General features: G+C 40.2%; 1 protein-coding gene across 1 annotated transcript in view; it reads left to right on the top strand.

Annotated features, from left to right (window-relative positions):
- LOC122551442 (aldehyde oxidase 2-like) overlaps positions 1-23,670 on the top strand; it is a 109,311-nt gene that overhangs the window by 81,887 nt on the left and 3,754 nt on the right. The window contains exons 22-27 of the mRNA XM_043693363.1: positions 3,056-3,151; positions 5,197-5,325; positions 6,308-6,382; positions 14,064-14,116; positions 15,480-15,594; positions 22,780-22,845. Coding sequence (XP_043549298.1) covers positions 3,056-3,151; positions 5,197-5,325; positions 6,308-6,382; positions 14,064-14,116; positions 15,480-15,594; positions 22,780-22,845 — 534 coding nt within the window. The remainder of the gene's footprint in view (positions 1-3,055; positions 3,152-5,196; positions 5,326-6,307; positions 6,383-14,063; positions 14,117-15,479; positions 15,595-22,779; positions 22,846-23,670) is intronic.

Genomic DNA, 23,670 nt, shown 5'->3' with positions numbered 1-23,670 from the left:
AAGGCTTCCACATCTTTCCTAAAGTGAGGCGACCAGAACTGCACACAGTACTCCAACTGTGGCCTAACCAAAGTCCTGTACAGCTGCAACATCACTTCATGACTCTTGAATTCAATCCCTCTGCTAATGAACGATAATACTCCATAGGCCTTCTTACAAACTCTATCCACCTGAGTGGCAACCTTCAAAGATCTATGTACATAGACCCCAAGATCCCTCTGTTCCTCCACCTGACTAGGAACCCTACCGTTAACCCTGTATTCCGCATTCTTATTTGTTCTTCCAAAATGGACAACCTCACACTTGGCAGGGTTGAACTCCATCTGCCACTCCTCAGCCCAGCTCTGCATCATATCTAAGTCCCTCTGCAGCCGACAACAGCCCTCCTCACTGTCCACAACTCCACCTATCTTCGTATCATCTCCATTTCTCAGCCAAGTTATGACAGAAACTTGGCTGAGAAATGGAGGCAAGTAGGGAGGGGAAGGAGTTGGTGTTTTTGATTAAGGAACACATTACTGCTGTAACTATGGAAAATATTTCTGAAAAATCGTCCAGTGAAAATATATAGGTAGAAATTACAAAAAATAAAGGAAAGATAACTTTGATGGGATTGTACTATCGCTCCCCCAATAGTAAGAAGGGAATTGAGAAACAATTATATAGGGAGATCTCAGATATGTATAAGCATGATCAGGTTGTAATAAGGGAAGATTTTAATTTTCCAAACATTGGCTGGGGCTACCACAATGTTAAAGGTTTGGATGGTGAAGAATTTTTCAAACGTGTTCAAGAAAATTTTCTTTATCAATATGACGATGCTCTTACTAGAGAAGGAGCAAATTTAGACCTCCTTTTGGGCAATAGGGCAGGGCAGGTGACTGAAGTTAAAAGGAGGGGAATGCTTTGTGTCTCACGATCATTATTCTATTAGTTTCAAAATGGTTATGGAAAAGGAGAAGCTTTCCATAAAAATTAAAGTTTTTAAATTAGAATAAGGTAAAGTTTAATGGTATGAGACAAGAACTTTCAAAAGTTGATTGGAATAGACTGTTCACAGGTAAAAGGTCTTCTGGCAAATGGGAGGCATTCAAGAGTGTGATGATGAGTTCAGAGGCATTTTATTCCTGTTAGAGTGATTGGTAAATCTGGTAGGATTAAGGAACAATGGATGAATAAAGATATTGAGGTTCAAGAACAAAAGAGAATCTTATTTTAGATATAGACAATTGAATCTCTTTAACAATATAAAGAGTGTAGAGGCATTCTTAAGAGAGAAATCAGGAAGGCAAAGACGGGTTATGAGATAGCATTGGCAGATAAGATTAAGGTTAATCCAAAGAGATTCTACAAATATATTAAGAGAAGAGGATAACTAGAGAGAGGGTAGGCCTTTTAAAGATCAAAGAAGTCATCTTTGCATTGAATCTCAGGATATGAGAGATATACTAAGTGAATATTTCACATCAGTTTTTACTGTGGAGAAAGAAATGAAGTCTAGAGAATGCAAAGAAATAAACTTTGATGTTTTAAAAACAGTTCACATTACAGAAGAGAAAGTTTGGAAGGTCTTAGAGAACATAAAGGTGGATAAATCTGCAGGACCTGATTTAAGGTATGCCAGATCGTGGTGGGAAGTAAGAGAGGAAATTATGTGACTCCTTGCAGAAATATTTGCATCATCCATATGCCTGATGACTGGAAGGTGACTAATATTATACCTTTGTTTAAGAAATGTTGTAAGGAAAAACTAGGGAATTATAGACCTGTGAGTCTGACTTTGCTTGTGGGTAAATTGTTTGAAGTGATTATAAAAGGTAGGATTTATAGACATTTAGAGAGGCAAAAATTGATTAAGAATAGTCAGCATGGTTTTGTGCAAGGAAACGCATGTTTCACAAACTTGATTGAGTTTTTTTGAGAAAGTTACCAAAAAGTTTGATGATGGCAGAGCATTAGATGTTGTTTATTTGGATTTTAGTAAAGCCTTTCATAAAGTTCCGCATGGTAGATTTATTAGTAAAATTAGGTCACATGGGATTCAGGGTGAACTTGCCCAATTGGATACATAATTGACTTAATGGGAGGAGACAGAGCGTAATGGTGGAGGGGTTGCTTTTCAGACTGGAGGCCTGTGACCTAATTTTACTAATAAATCTACCATGCGGAACTTTCACAAGGGATCGGTTCTGGGTCCTCATTTGTTTGTCATTTATATAAATTATTTGGATGAGAGTATAGAAGACATGGTTAATAAGTTTGTGGATGACAATAATTTTTTTATGATTACAAAAGGATCTTGACCAAATGGGTTGAAAAATGGCAGATGGAGTTCAATCTGGATAAATGCGAGGTATTGCATTTTGGTGCAATAAACAAGAGTAGAGCTTATACAATTAATAGGGTCTTGTGTAGTGATGTAGAACAGAGGGACCTAGGGGTGCAAGTACATAATTCTTCAAAGTTTGCATCACACATAGACAGGATGGTTCGGAAGGCATTTGGCACACTTGCCTTCATTGCTCAGTCCTTTGAGTGTGGGAGCTGGGAAGTCATGTTGAGGTTATACAGGTCATTGCTGAGGCCTCATCTGGATAACTGTCCAGTTCTGGTCGTCTAGTTATAGAAAGGATATTATCAAGTTGGAGAGGGTTCAGAAGAGATTTACCAGGATGTTGACGGGGAAGGAAGGTTTGATCTATAAAGGCTGGATAGGCTGGGATTTTTTTACTTAAGTGTAGGAGGTTGAGAAATGATATGATAGAAATTTATAAAATAATGGTAGTTGTCTTTTCCAAAACCAGGGCACACCATTTCAAGGTGAGAGAGAGAGAGAGAGAGAGACTTAAAAAATACATAAGATGCAACTTTTATACACAGAGGATGGTTCGTATGTGGAATGAATTTCCTGAGAAAGTGGTGGATGTGGGTACAATTACAATGTTTAAAAGACATTTGGATAGGTACATGGATGGATTGATGGCATATGTTGGACCCAGGGAGCTGCAAATGTGAGAGAGTTGATTATTAATTTAAGCATCTTTTTGTTTTGAAGGCTGGAGCTTTGCTCCATGTTTATGAGGATGGATCTGTTTTGTTGACCCATGGTGGCATAGAGCTGGGACAAGGCCTTCACACTAAGATTCTTCAGGTAATCAGGTTCTTTTGTGCTGACTGTCTTATAATGGAAGTGGCAATTATGCAGAGTTTCTCTTTTCTTACTTGTGAGTGCTTGCAAGGTTCTTCAGCAAGAGGCAAATTGGACTCTGTCCTTTCCCAAGGTCCACATTTGGTGACCTTCCAGCAAAGGTTAGGCATCTGTGGTAAGTAATCCTCCCTGACTTTACTTATTGCCATTTTCCACACTCTCTACCTTCAAAGATCTGAGCACGGACATTCTACACTTCTAACTAATATGTTGGCTAAGATTAGAATTTGGAAACTTCTGTTGTTACTGGCTCAGATGATGCATTTAATTATTGACCACCAGGTCCCAGCAGTTATATATAATCTAGAATTAAAATCAGAGCTAGGCTTCAGTGACTCTGGGTTGGGAAGAGGAAAAAGAAAATTGGTCTGGCTTCTTTCTCCTGATTGTATTTTGTCATTCACAGAACTGCTTTGCTAGAGACAGAAACCCACAAATCCAGAAGAGCCGCCAATCCCCAATGAGATCCTGGCCTAATATAGAACAACTTGGGGCTCCTGCTGTTCGTTGAGACTGGGAAAATTGGGAAGAATTCTATGGTATTTGGGAGCCTCTGAGCACAACATATGCTGACCAGCTTGTTTAAACCCATGTATTTGTATGGTTGAGTTTGAAAGATGTGGTGATGGAAATTTCAAATACACCCCCCAGAGAGACTGCGGTGCACAAGAAGCTTGAAATTTGAAGCAGTAGCCCGAGCCTTAGGAGCATTGTATTTCAGAGAATAAGTCGGCTTTTTGGTCCTTCAAGCATGATCCTGACTTATTTGGTTGTGGCCATGGCTCTATTTTGCTGTCTGTATCATATAACACTTGGTTCCCTTGTCTATCAAAAATCTATTTTGTTCAACATTCAAAAAATTCAAAGAATTAGCTTCCACTATATTCTAAGGAACTAATGATATTTTGAGAGAAAAACTCATTCTTGTATCTATCTTAAAAGGGAGACTTATTCTTAAACTATGTTCTCTGTGGTCCCATCACAAGAGAAAACATCTTCCCACTAACCACTATATACAGCCCTCAAGATGTTTTTTGTTCCAATTGAATCATCTCTTATCTGTCTAGTCTCTAAACTTAACCTATTCAACTTTTTGTCATAAGGTACGCTGTTCTCTCAGGAATGAATTAAGTGCACCTTCTCGGAATAGCTTTAAAAGCAATTATGTTTCTTTTTAACTAATGAGACCAAAATTGTACACAGTATTCCAAATGTGGCCTTACTAATGTCCTGTACAACTACAGTAAAACTTCCCTATGTTTTATATTCCATTCCACTTGCAAAAATGACAACTTTCCACTTTTCTTTGTAACCACTTGCTATACCTCCAAGCTAACTTTTTTTGTGATTTACATATCAGGATACCCAGATCAATTTGGACAGTGGATTCAGCTATCTCTCTCTGTTTAAATACTATACTACGTTTTTACTTGCTCTGCCAAAATGGAGAAGTTCACATTTACATACATTGTGTTCCATCTGGGCAAAACTTTGGCAATCACTCAACCTGTCTATATACCTTTGCAGACTTTCTACCTTCTATTGACAAGTTAATTTATTACCTATATTAATGTCATCAGCAAATTTAACCACTACAGTTATTACCTTATCAAAATACTGCAGTACATTATGTCATTATGATTTCCCTTACATAAAACTATGTCAGCTTTGGCCAACCACATACAATTTTCTAAGTATTACTAAGTATTTTTTAAGTAACTTTCTTAATGAGGGATTCCAGCATCTTCCCTATGTCAGATAACAGGCTAACTGGCTGAAAATTTGCTACTTTCTCTGTCCCTTTCTCCTTGAATTAAAGTGCTCCAATCCACTTGGACCCTTCCCGAATCGAAGGAATTTTGGAAGATTATAATCAATGCATCTATCATTTCTGCTGCTTTGTCGTGATGGTTGGCATGAGGTGATCCGTTCTTATTAGACAATCTATTCTTGACTGAGCTATCTCCTATTCCTTCCTGACCTTTCAGATTGCCAGCCATGAGTTGAAGATTCCAATGTCTGCTATCCACCTGAGTGAAACCTCCACTGAAAAGGTGCCTAACACCACCCCTACTGCAGCTTCCTTCAGCACTGATCTCAATGGCATGGCTGTGAAGGTAATATGGGAAATTATGCTTGGATGAAGTAAGATCACTAGTGAATGGCCTGGGTTGCTGTGAGGAGGAAGGAACTGAAACTAATCACTGTATTCAGGCCTCCATGAATACCATGATACAGAACTGGCAGCTCAAAGTTATATTGCTCCACATTACTTCTTTTGAGTGGGTACTTTATAGAACATAGAACATAGAACATAGAAGAATACAGCGCAGTACAGGCCCTTGGGCCCTCGATGTTGCGCCGATCCAAGCCCCCCGGGTTCACCTCAACTCGGCCGCTGCTCCCACTCAAAATGCACTTTAAAATCCTCACAAATGCTACCCTGCTCACCAATGCCCATTTCTGGTGAGGTTTGATTGGCAAGAAGCTCTCGGAAATGGTAGTTCCCCAGAGGAAACATTAACTCTATGTCTTTGTCTCTCCACAGATGCTTGGCAGACATTATAGTATCTTCATCATTTTCTGTACTTATTCCATTAGACATCAGTCAGCACAAGGCTCACCAATCTAACCCTTGCTCACATGACCCAGCTACCCTTGGGACAACATGAGGATTGAGAACACACCAGATCTCAACAAATGATCACTGTGATGTGAAAACACTTCTAATCTGTGAAAGCAACGTTGTAGTTCATGATTCCCACCCGATCTCACTGGAGCCTCAACTCTTCATGGTCAAGAGGGCAGGTGACCAGTTTTATTTCCCAAAGTATGAGGAAACAAGCACCTATGGAGTTCATTTGAAGTCCTTACCCAATCTGGTCTTTATGATTGCAATTTCCTACTAATATCACTGAGTTGTCTAAAGCTGGTTTAACACATACATTAAACACATATTTTACCAGGGATGTCTTAGTTCCTGAGATGTTAATGGTTGTTTACACTTCATTTGGATTCTGGTTCTGGAGTATTTTTCTGTGTCATTATAGTTCCTGATGTGGCATTTCCCTAATCATGGTTTGGTCCTGTTTCTGTCAGGATGCTTGTCAAAGTCTTTTGCAGCGACTGCAACCTTTCATGGATGAAAATCCAAAAGGAACCTGGAATGACTGGGTGAGTCACTTATTCAGACAGTTTTAATAAAAGAACATTTAAAACCAAATCACATCATATTGAACCTTACAATTTTTCAGGGCATCATGAAGCACTTTAAAGCCACTGAGGAACTTTTCAAATTACTGCTGCAACAAAGGAAATCTGGCAGCCAATCTGGGCATAGCAAGCCCCCAAAAGCAGCTATGTGATAATAATGCAAAATCTGGCTCTGACAAAGCCATTAGTACCAGAGCTAAGGGTGATAATTTATGGCCAAAATATGGTCTGTGCTGTTTCTGGATCTGATCACTTCCAGGGTGGTTCATGCGGAATGCCATTTTGGTGAGTGCATTACAGCCTACATTATAGACAATTATTTGCAAAAGGAATCCTGGCCATTTATCATCTTGGCATCCCAGAGTCATACAGCACAGAAACAGACTCTGTCATATGTGATGACCAGACATCCCAATCTAACCTAGTCATATTTGCCAGCATTTGGCCAATATCCCGCTAAGCCCTTCTTATTCATACGCCCATCAACTTGCCTTTTAAATGTCGTAATTGTACCCACCTCTACCACTTCCTCTGGCAGCTCGTTCCATACAAGCACCATCCTCTGTTGGGGAAAAATTACCCCTCAGTTCCTTTTTAAATCTAACCACTCCCACCTTAAACCTATGCCCTCTAGTTTTGCACTCCCCATTCAAGCAAAAAGACCTTGGGTATTCTTCTTATCCATGCCCCTCGCGATTTTACAAACCTCAATAAGATCACCCCTCAATCTCCAATGCTCCAGGGAAAAATTGTCCTTGCTTATTCAGCCTCTCCCTATAGCTCAAACCCTCTGACATACTTGTAAATCTTTTCTGCACCTTCTCAAATTTAACTACATCCATCCACTTTGAGAGCAAAAGAGAGAATGCTGTTCAGTTTTTTGGACACAGTGTCCAGTCCAACATGGTTGATTTTGAAGGAGTCTTGCTTGAGTGCTTGTAAAATTGACTTCACAAAGGAGCTTAGTGTTTCTGAGTAATAGGGTCCTCCTACTGAATCTGGAGAATGCAGTGGAGGTATATTACTAGTGGAATTTCTGTAGCACTCTTGTGTCCCTATACACAGTCCAGGTCTTAATGTAGATTGTCAATTTGGTATGACAATTGGTCTGTACACAAAGAGTTTTGTTTACCTACGCAAATCTTTGTTGTCAAGCAGGGAAGGACAAAGAAAATGCAACAAAGACACTATGAGCCTCATCTTTAAATTTTATTTATTCATTCATGGGATGTGCTAGTCAATAGCTGGGCCAATATTCCAGCAACACATTTCCATCTCTGATCTCCAGCATCTGCAGACCTCACTTTCTCCTCAATATTTGTTGCCCATTCTTAAATCCACAGATAGCAGATAAGAGTCAACCATATTGCTGTGAGTCTGGAGTCACTTTGTAGGCTACATTAGATAGGATGGCAGTTTCCTTCCCTAAAGAACATAAGTGAACCAGATGGGTTTTTATGACAAATGACAAGACTCTCATTCCAGAATTTTATTGATTTCAAATTCCACAATCTGCCATGGTGGGATTCAAACCCAGGTTCCAAGAAAATACCTGGATCTCTGGGCCTCCCCTGCCTCACCTCTTCCTCCTACCTGGTAACATTAACATTAATGACTAGGTGGAGCTTAAAATGGCAACAATATGACAATCAAACTGCAGCATGTTTTAGGTCCAAATACCTAAATGATAAGGTAGAATAGTAACACAGAGAGAGAAAACAAATTACACAGTTGTACTACATCATATAATGTACTGCCTCATCTTCTCAAGAATCTGAGAGTTGAGAATTGGCATGCTTGCCTGCAGATCTACAGCAGAAACTCACGACACTGATTAGATGTCATCATTGAATCAAAGATCAACCACCATTAACAGCAATAGGAGTAAGCAGATCATCATATCAGAAAAGTGTGTAATGCTGATTTAATACCAGTTATACCATTTTGGAAGTTGCTGCTCTGGTTTTACATGTCCTGTAGCATGAAGGCACTCCGCCTTCCCTTAACTGCCAACAGTAGCGTGCTTCATCAATCTGTGAGCTAGTTGTTACTTACCTTCTCATAGTTGTTTGAATTGTTTAAGTTCTGAGTTGCTTACAGATCATGATGCCTGCAAAAGGTGCAGGTGAACATGGAGAAGGCACTTCTTATTATTGCAAAAGCTCTGACACATAACTGTTCCCTGGCATTGTATTCTGACCACCTACCGTCCTCGGTGTAAGATAATCTGTCTCATTCATCATCTTTAAACTTGCCCCCTCTCACCTTAAAACAATGCCCCTTAGTATTTGACATTTCCATCCTAGGAAATGAAATTCTTACTATTCACACAATGCATGCCTCACATAATTTTACATGTTTCTATCAGGCCCCTCAGCCTCTGACACTCTAGCGAAAAGTTTGTTCAACCTCTCCTTAGAGCTACTGCAATTCAGGCAACAACCTGATAAACCTCTTTTGCACACTCTCAACCTTTATCCTTAATGCCCTGACCAATGCCATATGCCTTCTTGTGTTACCACTTACATGGAGCTATAGACTTGGACCCCAAAATCCCTCCATATATCACTGTTACTAAGAGCCCTGGCTTTTACTGTATATTTACTCTTTCATTTGACCTCCTAAAATGCATCATCTCACACTTGTCTGGATTAAACCCCATCTGCCATTTCTTTCCAACTGATCTATATCCTGCTGTATCCTTTGACAACCTTCCTTACAGTCCAAACTCAAATTTTCATGTTGTCTGTAAACGTACTAATCAGACCACCAATATTTTCATCCAAATCATTTATATACAATGGTCCCAGCACTGATCCTTGTGGAATATCATTTGACCTCCAGTCAAAAAACATCCCTCCACAACTACCCTTTGTCTTCTATGACCAAGCCAATTTTGTATCAAACTTACTATGGATCCCATGTGACTTACTCACTATGGATCCCATGTGACTTAGTCTTCTGGATCCATCTATCAAGAGGAATCTTGTCAAATGCTTTAGTAAAGTCCATGTAAACAATATCCATTTCCCTAATTCCATCAATCGTTTTCATTACTTCCTCAAAAAAAGATCAAATTTGTAAGATAAAACCTGCCCCTCACAAAGCCAGGCTGACGATCCTTAATAAGTTCATTCTTCTCCAAATATGAATAAATCCTGTCCCTAAGGATCTTCTGTAATAAATTCCAGACCACTAATGTAAGGGTCAGTGGCCTATAATTTCTTTGATTATCCCTGTTGTCCTTCTTAAACAAAGGAACAATATCATCTATTCTCCAGTCTCCTAAGAGAATACAAAGATCTCTGTCAAGGCCCCAGCAGTCTTCTCCCTTGCCTTCTTCACTATCCGACTCATCTATTTTATGATTTTCAACAAACCCAGCAACATTTCTTTCTTAATATTGTTATGGCCCAGAATATCAACATACCCCTCTCTAATCTTATCATCATCATGTCCTCCTCCTTGTGAATACTGATATGAAGTACATGTGAAGGACCCCCTTATCCACTTTCTCTGGCTTTACACCTAAGTTACATCCTTTGTCTTTGAGTGGATCTACCCTTTCCCTAGCTACCCTCTTGCTTCTAATATAGATATAAAATGCCTTGGGATTCTCCTTAATCCTCTCACCAAGGACACTTCATGGCCCCCCTTGGCCCTCCTGAATTCTTGTTGAAGTTCTTTTCTGCTTCCTTTATATTTCTCAAGGGTCTTGTCTGATTTCAAGTTCCCAAATGTTTTCTTTCTCTTTTTGATGAAACTTTCAATATCTCTTATCGTCCAAGGTTCCGAATCTAGCCATCCTTATCTTTTATCCTCACAGGAACATGCTGGTCATAGACTCTGATCAACTGGCCTTTAGAAGGTTCTCACATGTCAATGTGAAATTACCCTCAAAAAGCCACCCCAATCCGTTTCTTATGTTCTTACCTAATACTGTTGGAATCAGCTTTCCCCAATTTAGTACTTTCACCCAAGGACCAGTTTTATCCATATCCATAACTATCCTAAAACTTCTAAAATTATGATCATCGTTCCCAAAATGTTTCCCCACTGAAACTGTGTTTACCTGGCCAGGCTCATTCCGCAGTGCAAGATCTAGTACAGCCTCTTAGTTGGACAATCTGCATATTGTTTCAAGAAACCCTCGAGATCCACCTAACAAATCCTGCGACACCTAAGCTCATGGCACTAAGGAAGAACCAGTCACTATTGGGGAAGTTAAATTCATCCACTACAACAACCCTGTTGTATTTATTTAATATATTTCCATGATCTGCTTACATATCTGTTCCCCTCACCGTTGCTGTCTATAGGGAGGCCTATAGTAATGTAGCAGCTAGCAGTGATGCAAAGGATTACTATATAGCATTTAAGAATAACCAGGCAAATGGTGTTGGACTCACCAGACTGCGTGTGCTTTCAAGGTTGACTTGCCCCCAAAGAGAATGGACTTTCTCTCCTCCTGGGCAAACCAAAGCCAAAGATCCATCATAGTATCCAAGGATCTATCGTATTCTCAAGGAATCCTTAGGGTCTGTTATAGCATTTTGTAAAGTTTGCCAGGTTTTTGACTAAATTTTCATTCCTTTCATCCCCTGCAACCTGCCTCTATAAGTGCAGAATAGGTTTAGGTGCTAACAGTGTTGAGCTGCATGTCACTGTCACTGCAATCAGCAAACATCATGATGTTTACATATCACTTGTATCACTTTGAATGCGTATAGGTTAATTACAGTTACAAGCCCCTGTACCCAATTTTGGCGGCTATCTAATTCTTATTAGTTTCATGATGTTGGTTGATGGATCAATATTACTCAGAGCAGCAGGGACATCCATTGATCTCCCATGATTTAATCTCTTCACTTCAGAGAATTATCTTCCTAGATCACCTTTGTTAATTCTCTTCATAATCTGAAAGCTTCAGTCACATTATTCCAATCTTCATCAGATACAAAGCAAACAATCCCAAATGTTGAAGATAGCAGTTTATTCTGTGTGTTTCATTTATGCCATCCTTATTATAACACCATATATGTACAGGTCACAACTGCTTACATACCTGAATAACGCATCCTATTAACAAGGCAACATTTGTTTCCACCATGACGCTGGGGCAGCAGTTTGTGCACATGCACAGGTTGAGCGTTCGTTAGAGTGAACTAATCAGCGACTGTATCATTTGCAACTAGGCAGCCATCCTAAATTAAATTTTGAGATTCAAACTGAAACCTGGTCTTAAGGAGTAAATTAAATTAGAATTGAGTCTACCACAAAATGTTCTAGTTTATGTCAATTATTATTAAAGTTCTCATTAGAATTACATTGGGTTATTGCTTTGTAAATATGACATTTTTGCAAACAGTACCAGGAGGATTTTGCAAAAAAGCCATTTGTATGGGTTTACTCCAACTTGCATGAATTATTCATGTTTATTATTTTGTATTATTATTCAGTAAGTAATAAATAGTCTTATAACTAAAAAAAATCACCCAGTTTGAGGCCATGATTCTTGGTTAAGATCTCCATTTATCAACAACTAAACAAACCCCAAGGCACCTTCCCCTGCAACCAATGAAGGGGGTAACACCTGACCATTTACCTCCTCTCTCCTCAGTATCCAAGGACCCAAACATAGCTTCCATGTGAAGCAGCACCTCACCTGCACTTCTACTGTATTCACTGCTCACAATGTGGTCTCCTCTACATTGGGGAAACGAAGCGTAGACTAGGTGAACACTTCCTGTACATCTACATTCTACCTGCAAAAAAAGATCTTGAGCTTCCAGTTGCCTGCCACTTTAATACACCACTGTTCCCTGGCCAACATCTCTGTCTCAGGTTTGCTGCAGTGCTCCAGCAAAGCTCAGCACAAGCTGGAAGAACAACACCTCATTTTCCTCTGGGACCCTGCAGCCCTCAGGACTCAATATCGAGTTTAATAATTTTAGAGCCTGAACTCCCCCATATCCTAGTCCCCTACCTCACACACCAGGCCTTGTTGTCACACAGTCTGTCATTACATACTACCTATTATTCACCACTAACAGTCTCCATTAACAGATATTCAGCCTCCCAGTCAGACCATTATTAATTCCTTTGTATATCCAAATGTTCTTCTCTCTTTGGGCTCTGTTCCCACCTATTGTTTACTCCTTACTCCCTCCCCCAAACCTATCTTCAGCATATGACCTGGTATTTTCCTAGCTACCAACAGTTCTGAGGCAGGGTCACCAGACCCAAAATATTAATTTTGATTTCTCTTCACAGATTCTGCTAGACCTGCTGAGGTTTTCCAGCTTTTTCTGTTTTTGTTTCTGTATTACAGTATCCGCAGTTCTTTCAGTTTTCATAATGTGAATTAGCCACACAGAGCATTTTAAATTTGCTTCAGACGACATTTGCCTAAATGTTATTATGGTTTATCCCCATAATAACTCACATTCCTTTCCCTTTATTTTCGCTTTACTTGTTACATTCTCTGTCACTGTATCCTCTCTCCCCTCCCCCAATATCAGTGGGACTGCATGTTCCTTCCAGTCTGGCAGGTAGACATACTGTTGTTCTACCATTCTCACAATCTGATCAGTTAATCTGAACTATCAACACTCACTGACTCCCAGCACTGCACCCCCCCCCCCCAACATCATTGCATAAATGCTGCCCCCTCCACATTTCACATCAGCTCTGATGAAGAGTCATCTAGACTTGAAATATTTGCTTGCTCTTTCTCCATGGATGTGCCTGACTCACTGTGATTTTCACCATTTTTTGTTTTCAGTACAGTTTCCAATATCTGCAGTAATTTGCTCCTGTCCCCATAATAAAGCAGAATCTGAAGTGGGATTTTATGTTCTTCAGTTGCATATGCCACTGATGTTCCTGGCATAATCTGAAACACATCAGGATAAATTGTGCATGATTTATGATGTGCATTCGTGTAACCAATCCTGATGCTTCTGCAGTCAGCAGTAGGGGTTCAATAGTTGACTAATTAGCTGTGACTGTGTGTATTAAGTCTTTAACCTCTGAATCAGAGAGTTATGCATTCAAGTCCTACTCCAGGACTTCACCATAAAATCAAGGCCAACACTGCAGTGCTGGAGGAGACCTCTTACAGATGAGATTTAAACCGAGGACCTCAGAGGAAAACATAAAAGAACTTATCAGGCTATATCAAATAAGATCAGAGCAGGTAACACTGAAGTGCTGACCAATAATTATCCCTCAAACAACATCACAAAACCAAATAATCTGCCATTATCATTTTGCTAGTGGGAGATTGCTATGTGCACAACAGTCACTAAACTTCAGGACTACTTTCTAACTTGTGAAGAACTTTGGGAAGGACTGTGGTTGTGAAAGGCATGAGATAAATCCTGGTCTTTTTCTTTGTTTTCCAATTTTACATTTGATATATGCACCATGTTAATGTGTCTTGGTAATGCAGTTCACTGACATGCAATAATTGTACTTCATTGTCATGTCTCACATTTGCAGTTAATTTATGACTCTGATTCATAAAACTTGCTAGTTTTTTAAAATTTATATTCCTACCTTACCTAATACTTTACCATTATTAAAATATCTTTACTTTGTACTTTACTAAGACACTGAACAACATAATGTGTTTTGACAGGTGAAAGAAGCTTTGAAAAACAAGGTCAGCTTATCAACAACTGGTTTCTTTAAGTAAGTGTAACTGTTAATTTCAACTGAAACTATACATTGGTGGATCACCTTGACTGAATAGAATCTTAGGAATTCTGTGGCATTGACTACATTTAAATTTTGCTTCATACGTAAGATCATTTCTTCTCAGGATCAAGTGTAGAAGAGCAGGAGAGTACAGAACGTAAATAGAAAATAGTTTTTTAGATTATACTTAAGAAGCTCAACATATTTCAGACCACTTGATCTTCACTCTATTCACCTTAAATATCAACTTTGTCCACATTGTTTTCTGTAAGATGCACTACAGCAACTTTTCAAGGTTACTAGTAACCTTGCAAGCCCCACAACCTTTACCATTTGAAAGGTTAGGATATGAAGTACACAGGAACACCATCTGCAAGTTCCTATCCAAGTAACAAATCAACCTGACTAAGAAATACATCACTTTTTCTTCATTGTCACTGTGTCAAAACCCTGAAATTCTACAAAACAGCATTCTGGGAATTACCTTCAGCATGTTGACTGCTGCTGCTCAAGAAGCAGCTCACCAATTAGGCAGTTAAGAAGGGCAAGAAATATTGGTCTTGCCAACAATACTTACACTTGTGAGAAAAGAAGATTAGGGGACACCATGATTAAATCTGGAAAAAAATTACCGTTGGTAGGAGGAAGAGGAGATTATGCAAAGTTCAGTGATCCATAGCTCCTGGGAAAGAATGCTGGATTAGAAGATGGTTCAACGAAATGTCAAATGATGGATTGATGTTGATATTTTCCAAAATGAAACAATTTTGCAAGGGGATTAGCTGTCCATCTCCCAAAACCACCTCTGAGATTCCATTCATGAATCAATGGGACATGGGCTATAGGTAGGTGTGGAGTTTTGAGTCATAAGAAACACAAGGTAGAGTCCACTCACGACATGGGAATATTTTGTTTTGGAGTGCTTTGACCAATTGTTTAAATATCAAGCTCCTTTAAATCTTTGTATGACTGCTCATGGATGGTAACAGGGTGATTTTGTACCGGACTGTGCAGAATGTTTTGAGTTGCTACGCTGTGAAGCTTACAAGGTACAATGTGCAATGTTCATAAATGTAACGATACAAAACAGTCACTAATCTGTCTTTGACCCAAGAGACGCATTGGTCAATTTATTCCATTTGGCTTCTTTTGCTGCAAATCCTTACTCTGAATGACTCTGCTTATTAGTTTTGACACAAAGCAAGTTAGAAAATGCACCTTCACCATCCTTTCCATTTCGAACAGTGCTCCTTTGTGAACTGTGAATCAAACGTTTTTAAGAGTTCAATGTAGTTATCTCAGTGATCATTACTAATATCCCTGTGAAGTGAAAGGATGTATGTGTTGGCCATTTTAGGGGTGAGGATGTAAGCATCGACTGGGAAAAAGGTGAAGGAACCACAGCCAGCTACTTTGTTTTTGGAGCAGCTTGTTCTGAGGTGGAGATTGACTGTCTGACAGGAGACCATAAGGTGAGTCTGAAATTATAGCAGGATGTGGAATCTTATAGATAAGATGGACAATTAGTGAGGAAATGTGAACAAAGTTCTATTTATTTTCTTTGTGAAACAAGAATTTTCAATGCAATTGCAGTTTTGAAGAGTATGAAGGCACAGTCAATGCATTGTGAGTCTGATCCTCTCCTATAGCATGACTCTCAATTTGAAACAGACCCCTCTTCTAGAAATGCTGATTTTAATGGGGTTTTATGAGCAGAAGAAATAGGAGCAGGCATAGGCCATTTGGTCCTTTGTTCCTGCCCCACCATTCAATAAAATGGCTGATCTGATTGTGGTCTTCATTTTCTTGTCTGCAGCCATAGTACTCAACTCCCTAAGTGTGTCTAAAATTAATACTGAATATTTTCAATGAACCAGCCTTCACTGCTCTTCATAAGACCATAATATTTAGGAGAAGGGGTGATGGCCTAGTTTAATTATCACGAGGAAATTAATCCAGAAACCCTAGTAATGTTCTGAGGATTTGGGATCGAATCTTGCCATGGCAGATGGTGGAATTTGAGACTCCTAATTCCAGATATTTATTGAATTTATTATGATCATTGTCAACAGCAAGGGAAAATCCCACCTGGTTCACCAATGTCCTTTAAGGAAGGAAACTACTGCCCTTACATGGTCTGACCTACACATGGCTCCAGACTCTCAGTAATGTGTTTGACACTTAACTGCCCTCTGGCCAACTAGGGATAGGTAATAAATGTGGGCTCAGCCAGTGATGCCCACATCCCATGAGTGAACAAAAAATAAATTAAGCCATTCAGCCAATCATGTCTGATCCACCATTTGATTATGGCTGATATGTTTCTCAATTCCAGTCTCCTGTCTTCTTCTGGAAACCCTCGATTGCCTTACTAATCAAGAACCAATCCATCTCAGTCTTAAATATATTCAATGGCTTGGCCTCCCCAGCTTTCTGTGTCAATGAGTTCTAAAGGTTCATCACTATCTGCTTGAAGAAATTCTTCCTCAATACAATTCTAAAGGATCGTCCCGACACTGAATCTGTGCCCTCAGGTCTTCGTCTTCCCTATTAGAGGAGACATCTTCTCCAGGTCTGCTCTATCCAGGCCTCTCAGTATTTTGTATGTTTCCTCTTCTAAACTCCTTTGAGTACAGATTCTGAGTCCTCAACTGTTTTTCATGTGAAGAGCCGTTCATCCCCAGGATTATTCATGTAATCCTCCTCTGGACCTCTCCAAGCCAGCACATCCTTCCTTAGATACTTGGGCCAAAACTGCTCACAATAGTAGTCCTACCATCCAAAATGGCAGCGTAGTAGGATGCTTCAGCCTGAGCTCGTCCACTCCATCTGTTTCTTTTTCTCTCTTTTGTTTATTTTTCTTCTTACGTCTTCTTTCTTCTCGGTCTTGGACTCCCTGCCTCAACACTGGCTCGGACTCCTGGTCTCAGTGCAGACCTGACACGTGTATGTGTGCGTGCGCGCACATGTGGAATGGGGCCAGTGTTCATGCTGCCCAGCCTATCACCTGCACTCTCACTCCAAGTTCACCCCCATGAAACAGAGTGGTTAAGCACTAAATTCTTGACCCCATGACACAATTCATTACATGGTCAGTCAGGTGTGAACAGACAGCCTATTTCTTTAGGGTAAAAAGATTTTCAAAGGGCAGGAAAGAAGGTCACTGTTTTCTAGGGTGCTGCTTCATGCCTTGTGACATTCCTTATCATCCCATCCAACTGCTCTGTAAAATCCATCACGAGCACCCACCCCCGATCATCACCCTCACCACACCTCATTCCTATGTCCCTTCCTAACTAATGCTGCTGATGTACCTTGGTCCAGGATCCATTGCTACCATCCACAAAAGTCTGTGTTATGGACCAGACCAAACCCCTTTTAAATATACCAAGGAGAAAGCTTAGACCCTAGCTTTTATCTTTTTAAAGGCAAGTGTAAGACAAAATATATCTCTTAAAGCCATAGTATTGTCATACCTGCTTGCAGTCCTAGCAACATGCAAACTTTTGGTGTTACTGGGACTGCTTGAGCTACTAATCAATCAAATTGGTTCCTCAGTCTCCCCAGTAAGGGGCAGATGTCCCACTCTGCCCTTGTTAATGCCAGCTATGGAATGCCCTTTCTGCAGGACTCTTTATAAAAAAAGGGGTCAAACCCCACCCTTCCCCTCCCACACACTGTAAAATGCAACCTGTCCTCTTAGTATTCACCATGTCAAAAACAAAAACAGAAATTGATGGAAAAGCTCAGCAGGTCTGCCAGCTTCTGTGAAGAGAAATCAGAGATAATGTTATGGGTCCAGTGACCCTTCCTCAGAACACATTCATCATGTCAACTTTGATGAAGAGTCATCTTGACATGAAACGTTAGCTCACTTTCTCTCCATGGATGCTGCCTGACCTACTTGATTTCTAGCATTTGTAGATCCCAGATTGAAATCTAGCTTGATGGATCATACATTTAATTTCTACAGTTGTTTAACGTTAATGTTAGTCATTTAAACATATTCACATAAAGCTGCAATGGTTTTTTACAAAACAGGTTTATAATAGAAAAGAAGAAAAAAGAAGTGTCCTATACAGAGTCATAGAGCTGTACAGCATGAAAACACTGCCCCTTAGTTCCTTTTAAATTGTTCCCCTCTCACCGTAAACCTATGTCCTATACCTGGGCTGGGGGAAGTACAGAATTAAAATCTTGGCTATTCATTCTATCAATGCCCCTCATGATTTTATAAACGTCTGTCATGACAGGACTTATGCACTTCATGGGATGGTCCTGGGGAGTGTTGCTGAACAAAGAGATCTTGGAGTGCAGGTTCATCGTTCCATGTAAGTGGAGTCAGGTAGACAGGATAGCGAAGAAGGCATTTGATAAGATTACCTTTATTGGTCAGTACATTCAGTATAGCAGTTGGGAGGCCATGTTATGGCTGTACAGGACATTGGTTAGGCCACTTTTGGAATACTGCATTCAGTTCTGGTCTCCCTCCTATAGGAACGATGTTGTGAAATTTGAAAGGGGTCAGAAAAGTTTTACAAGGATGTTGACAGGGCTAGAGAGAAAGTAATTAGAAAGAGCTTAACACAGATATCAAAACAAAATCTATTCGCAATGTACCTTTCATAGCCATGCAATCCCAGGGAAACAATCACACTAATCTCAGGTTTTAAAAAATAACTCACCTGACTTTCCCTAAGTTCTTCCTCTTGGATTGTGGAGACAATTGTAGAATTCCTTTCCAAGTTCATGGGCATGAACTTTTCACAATTCTGATGCCTGTGCTTTCATTTTATCAACCTAAAGACGTCTTTCTAAACTTTCCTGACTTGGAAATTCCACAGAATAGAAACCACTTCTATTGACGTCACTGGCTCCCTGAATTGACCGGATTCTCCTGCTAGGAGAAAGTGTTCTACCTTGTGAACTGAACCTCTGCACTGAGAATTTGAATCTTGTGTTCTGAAGTCAAAGCTAAATTAATTGTCTTAATGTATTAAAAGAAACGCATTCATAAGATTAGCCAAAACCCATCTGCCTCTATTTTTAAAACAAGCCAAATCCCAAATATGATCATAGTATACTATATATGCGAAGTAAGGGAAGTAGACAGCAGAGAGAGAGCCCATAAAACAGTGCAAGGGGAGAAGAGAGTAACACTGAGAGTCAGAGCCTTTAAAACAGCCCAAGTTGAGAAAAGAGCAGCCATTTGAGAGAGCACCCATAAAATAGCATGGTGGGTGGAGATAGCAGTGGAAAGAGGTGAGAGAGTGTCTATAAAACAGCATGAGGCCAGGAGAAAACATCAGGGAGAAAGAGAAATAAGTGGTGAGAGAGGAAGAGTGCAAGATCATAAAATTATTTGGGGGAAGGGGAAAAAGCTGGGAAGGGGGAGAGAAAGAAAGAAGTGGCAAGAGAAAGCGTGAGCCCTTAATACTGTACAAAGAGAAGATAGCGCAATGGAGACACAGAGAAAGAGAGCCCATAAAACATTGTGAGGGGAAGAGAGCAGCAAGCATTGTGAGAGAGAGAGAGAGCGAGAGAGAGTGAGCATGAGAGTCTATAAAGAGCATGAGGAGGGACGCTCCTGATGAAGGGCTTATGCCTGAAATGTCAATTCTCCTGCTCTCAGATGCTGTCTGATCTGCTGTGCTTTTTCCAGGACCACACTCTCGACACTGAGGGAGCAGCAATGAAAGAGAGAGTGAGAGAACAAAAGTATATAAAACAGTCTGAGGGGAAGAAAGGGCACGGTATGTGAAAGAGAGCATGTAAAGCATCAAGAAAGATGGAATGAGCAGTATTGGAAGCAGAGAGAGTCCACGAAATAATGCTCAAATAGGATGGAGCATCAACAAGACAGGGAAATGGAGTGTTGAAAAACAGTGAGGTGAGGAGAGAGCAGCAAAGCAAGAGAGTCCTCACTTCATACTGCATATAAAAAAAAGCATGAGGGACAACAGTACAACAGACAAAGAGAGTCATAAAACAGAATGAGAGGAAGATTTGTGGTTGCAGAGCAGATCTGAGAAACATCAGTGTGACATCACAGAAAAACAGATAAGTACTTTGTTGGTGAATATTTTCTCATTTAAAATTGCACTTAATTCATATATAATTGGGAGATTTAGTTTGAACAGTAAAGTTTATCAACAGGAGTAAAACTTATTACGATTAGGGGTTTTGATTATAATAATGAAGACAAAAATAAAATAATTAACATATGAAGGTGGCAGAACAGGTGATATGTTGAGGTTGCAGTATGTGAGAATGATGGATGCTGGTGTGATCTCAAGCGATGACATCCATAGTAACTGTTGTTCAAGGAGCTTCAGCTGACAGTTGGTGAACCAGAGTCCACATCATTGCAAAACAGTGGGGCAAGGCTATCTGGACACATCATTTCAGAAGGCAGTGATACCCGTTACGCTGGGGCTGTCTGATATGGCCAGGGACAGAAGGGTGTGACTGTGATTGAGACAGGTATAGGGGAATGAGAAGGGAAAAGTGGAGGAGTCTTAGCCTTTATTGCTATCCAAAGTGTTTAAGGTTCTTGCATCTTGAATGGATCAGAGCAGGAGATGCCAGGTGGATGAGTGAACTGGCCAAGGCACTGTGAAACAGGAAGACTTAGATTAGGTTACATTACCTAAAATGTGGAAACAGGCCCTTCAGCCCAACAGTCCACACCGACCCTCTGAAGAGTAACCCACCCAGACCCATTTTCCTCTGACTAATGCACCTAATACTATGGACAATTTCCCATGGCCAATTCACCTGACCTGCACATCTTTGGTCTGTGGGAGGAAACCAGAGCACCTGGAGAAAACCCACGCAGACACGGGGAGAATGGGCAAACTCCACACAGACAGTCACGCGAGGCTAGAATTGAACCTGGGACCCTGGTGCTGTGAGGCTGCAGTGCTAACTACTGAGCCACCATGCCGCCCTAATTTGAGGGGTCAGGAACTAAATTGCACTATTGTGGTAGCTGGGAGAGTATAGCAAAGGGGTTAGGTACAGTTCTCTGAAGCTAAGAGGGAGAGACCAAACAGCTCTATGGTCTGCCAGAAGACAGGTTTCAGGACATCTACTCTGGGCTTGAATAACTTCCAGGTAGGGGAAGTGGCGAAAATGAAGATCCACTTGTTCTGGGACATATGGGGTTCAAACAACGCTGGTAGAACTAGGAAAGAAGTTTTGCTTAGAGAGTATGACCAGCTAGGAGCTAAGTTTAAAAAGTAGAACCTCAAAAATGATAATCTCTGGATTATTAGTCAAGCAATAAGCAAATTGGCACAAGGTAGTTAAAATCAGAATAATGAATATGTTACTAGTGGGAGAAATGGATTTTGATTTCATGAATCACTGTCACCAGTATTAGGGAAAATGGAAGTTGTACTTTTGGGACTTCACCTGAGTTGTGTTGGGACCAGTGTTGTGTTGATTCTTATAAGTAGGATGGTAGAATGGGCTTTAAATTAAGTAGTAGAGGTGAAGGGAACATGTGAGAGGAGATGTGTTAAATTGATGGAAAATAAGTTAACAAAGTAGGGAAGCAATTTAGGTATTGATAACTAGTGTGTGACAGGAAGAAACAGTGTACAAATTTAAGAACATCCCAGTAGATAAAGCCAACGATTGCAAAAATGTTAAACAGTCAGAATTAAAGGACTTGAATGTATTCATAACAAAATAGATTAATTATTACTTATTATTAATTATTAACACAGATAGAAATAAATGTGTATGAATTGATAGCCATTGTGGAAACATGGTTGCAAGTGACCAAGGTTGGGACCTAAATATTTGAGTTTTGTTGGAAGTTTTTGGTACACTTGCTTTTAGATAAAGACAATAACCTATTAAAAAGTCAGGAACCAGCAGGAGGCAAGTGATTGGGATGACATTGCCCAGCAGACCAGTCCTTTTTTTAAATTCAACCTGCTCCAGTAGGCTATGACATATCACCTGGATCAGAGGTAAAACCATCCCAGCACTTATTTTTTTACTTTGACAGAAACCGATCACCACAAAATTGTTATTTGTTAATGAATTAATCGGGTTAACACACAAGCCCGACAGGGGCAGTGTCATGATAAAAAAAAGAAAAAAAAGTGGGAATTCAAGGCAGAGAACTGAATCAAAATTGACTTGGAATGGGAGATAATGCACTGCAGTTTCCGCAGTGCCCAAATTTCTGTAAAAGCTGTGACGGTGTTAAGTGACATTGCATACTCTCTATTCAATGACACCAAGGCACGAGCCTAGCTACAGAAGAGAGGCAGGCAGTTGGGAATTACAATATCCTCCACCGCCTACCGCCTGGACCTGTTGATGGTTACCTTAGCCACGTCCAGAAGCAGGCCCATGAACAGCTCCTCCAAACTGCCTGCCCTCTGCAACCCCCCATCCTCTTACCTGTTCAGACATTTTATGACACATCACTGGAACAGGTGAGACTTGAACATGGACCTTCTCGCCTAGACAGAGGGCACGGCCACTGTGCCACAAGAGCCCTCAAAATAATGGCACACAATGTGGTCCCAACATGACCGTGGGATTAATGGTTTTATACTCTAAAGGAGATTAGGACTGTGGTCTCCAAAGTCATTACTCAGCATAGCACAGTGACCATATGTTTTGTTGTTTTGCAGAATATCAGGACAGACATTGTGATTGATGCAGGACAGAGCATAAACCCGGCTGTGGATATTGGACAGGTAGGTTACAGAAACTGATTGAAAGATGAAGATAACAAAAGAATGTATACAGCTCCTGTTTTGGTACCAAGGTTTCTGTGCTGAAGACTGCCAAGATTATCGGCTATGAAGCCCCAGTTTGTGGACAGCAGGTTCACAATATTTGACAGCAAGAAATGTTTGGGATTGAGTAATTTCTAGATTTCAGAATTTCCTGGGTTGTGGAATGACAAGTACGTGAACAGAAAACACCAAAGATAGAAGTATTTATCTGAAACATAAAACATTATAAAAGAGGAATAATAATTGTTTGATTTATTAAATTTTGTACTTTCCATGACTCTGCTCCCAAAATGCTATAGTATGGTTCATAAGTTACTTGGGTCTCTCAAATATTTCTAGATAACTGGTTTCTTTGAATGTTAAATTTCCAGGTTGAATTATTTAAACTGTTTAACAATTTTCTCTCAATGGTCAGTTGGGAAGCAGCGAGAACCTAAATACAAACAGAGACTGACAAAGGGACAATGTAGAGAGGCTGCTGCTTTCATCCCCACTGAATTCTGTCACAGTCCATTTGGGCATCTTCACCAAACTGTAAATAACTTTTTTTCAAAAGAGTTCCCTGAGCATTAAATGGATATGTGGATCTGCTCCAACACCAGTACTTCTGTCCCTCACTTTAAAATACAGTCATAGAGTCATAGAGATGTACAGCATGGAAACAGACCCTTCGGTCCAACCTGTCCATGCCAACCAGATATCCCAACCCAATCTAGCCCCACCTGCCAGCACCCGGCCCATATCCCTCCAAACCCTTCCTATTCATATACCCATCCAAATGCT

The sequence above is a fragment of the Chiloscyllium plagiosum genome, chromosome 7 (genome assembly GCF_004010195.1).
Source record: "Chiloscyllium plagiosum isolate BGI_BamShark_2017 chromosome 7, ASM401019v2, whole genome shotgun sequence".
NCBI classification, from domain to species: domain Eukaryota; kingdom Metazoa; phylum Chordata; class Chondrichthyes; order Orectolobiformes; family Hemiscylliidae; genus Chiloscyllium; species Chiloscyllium plagiosum.
The sequence above is the reverse complement of the archived record's forward strand: the minus strand, read 5'-3'. Positions and strand labels throughout refer to the sequence as shown.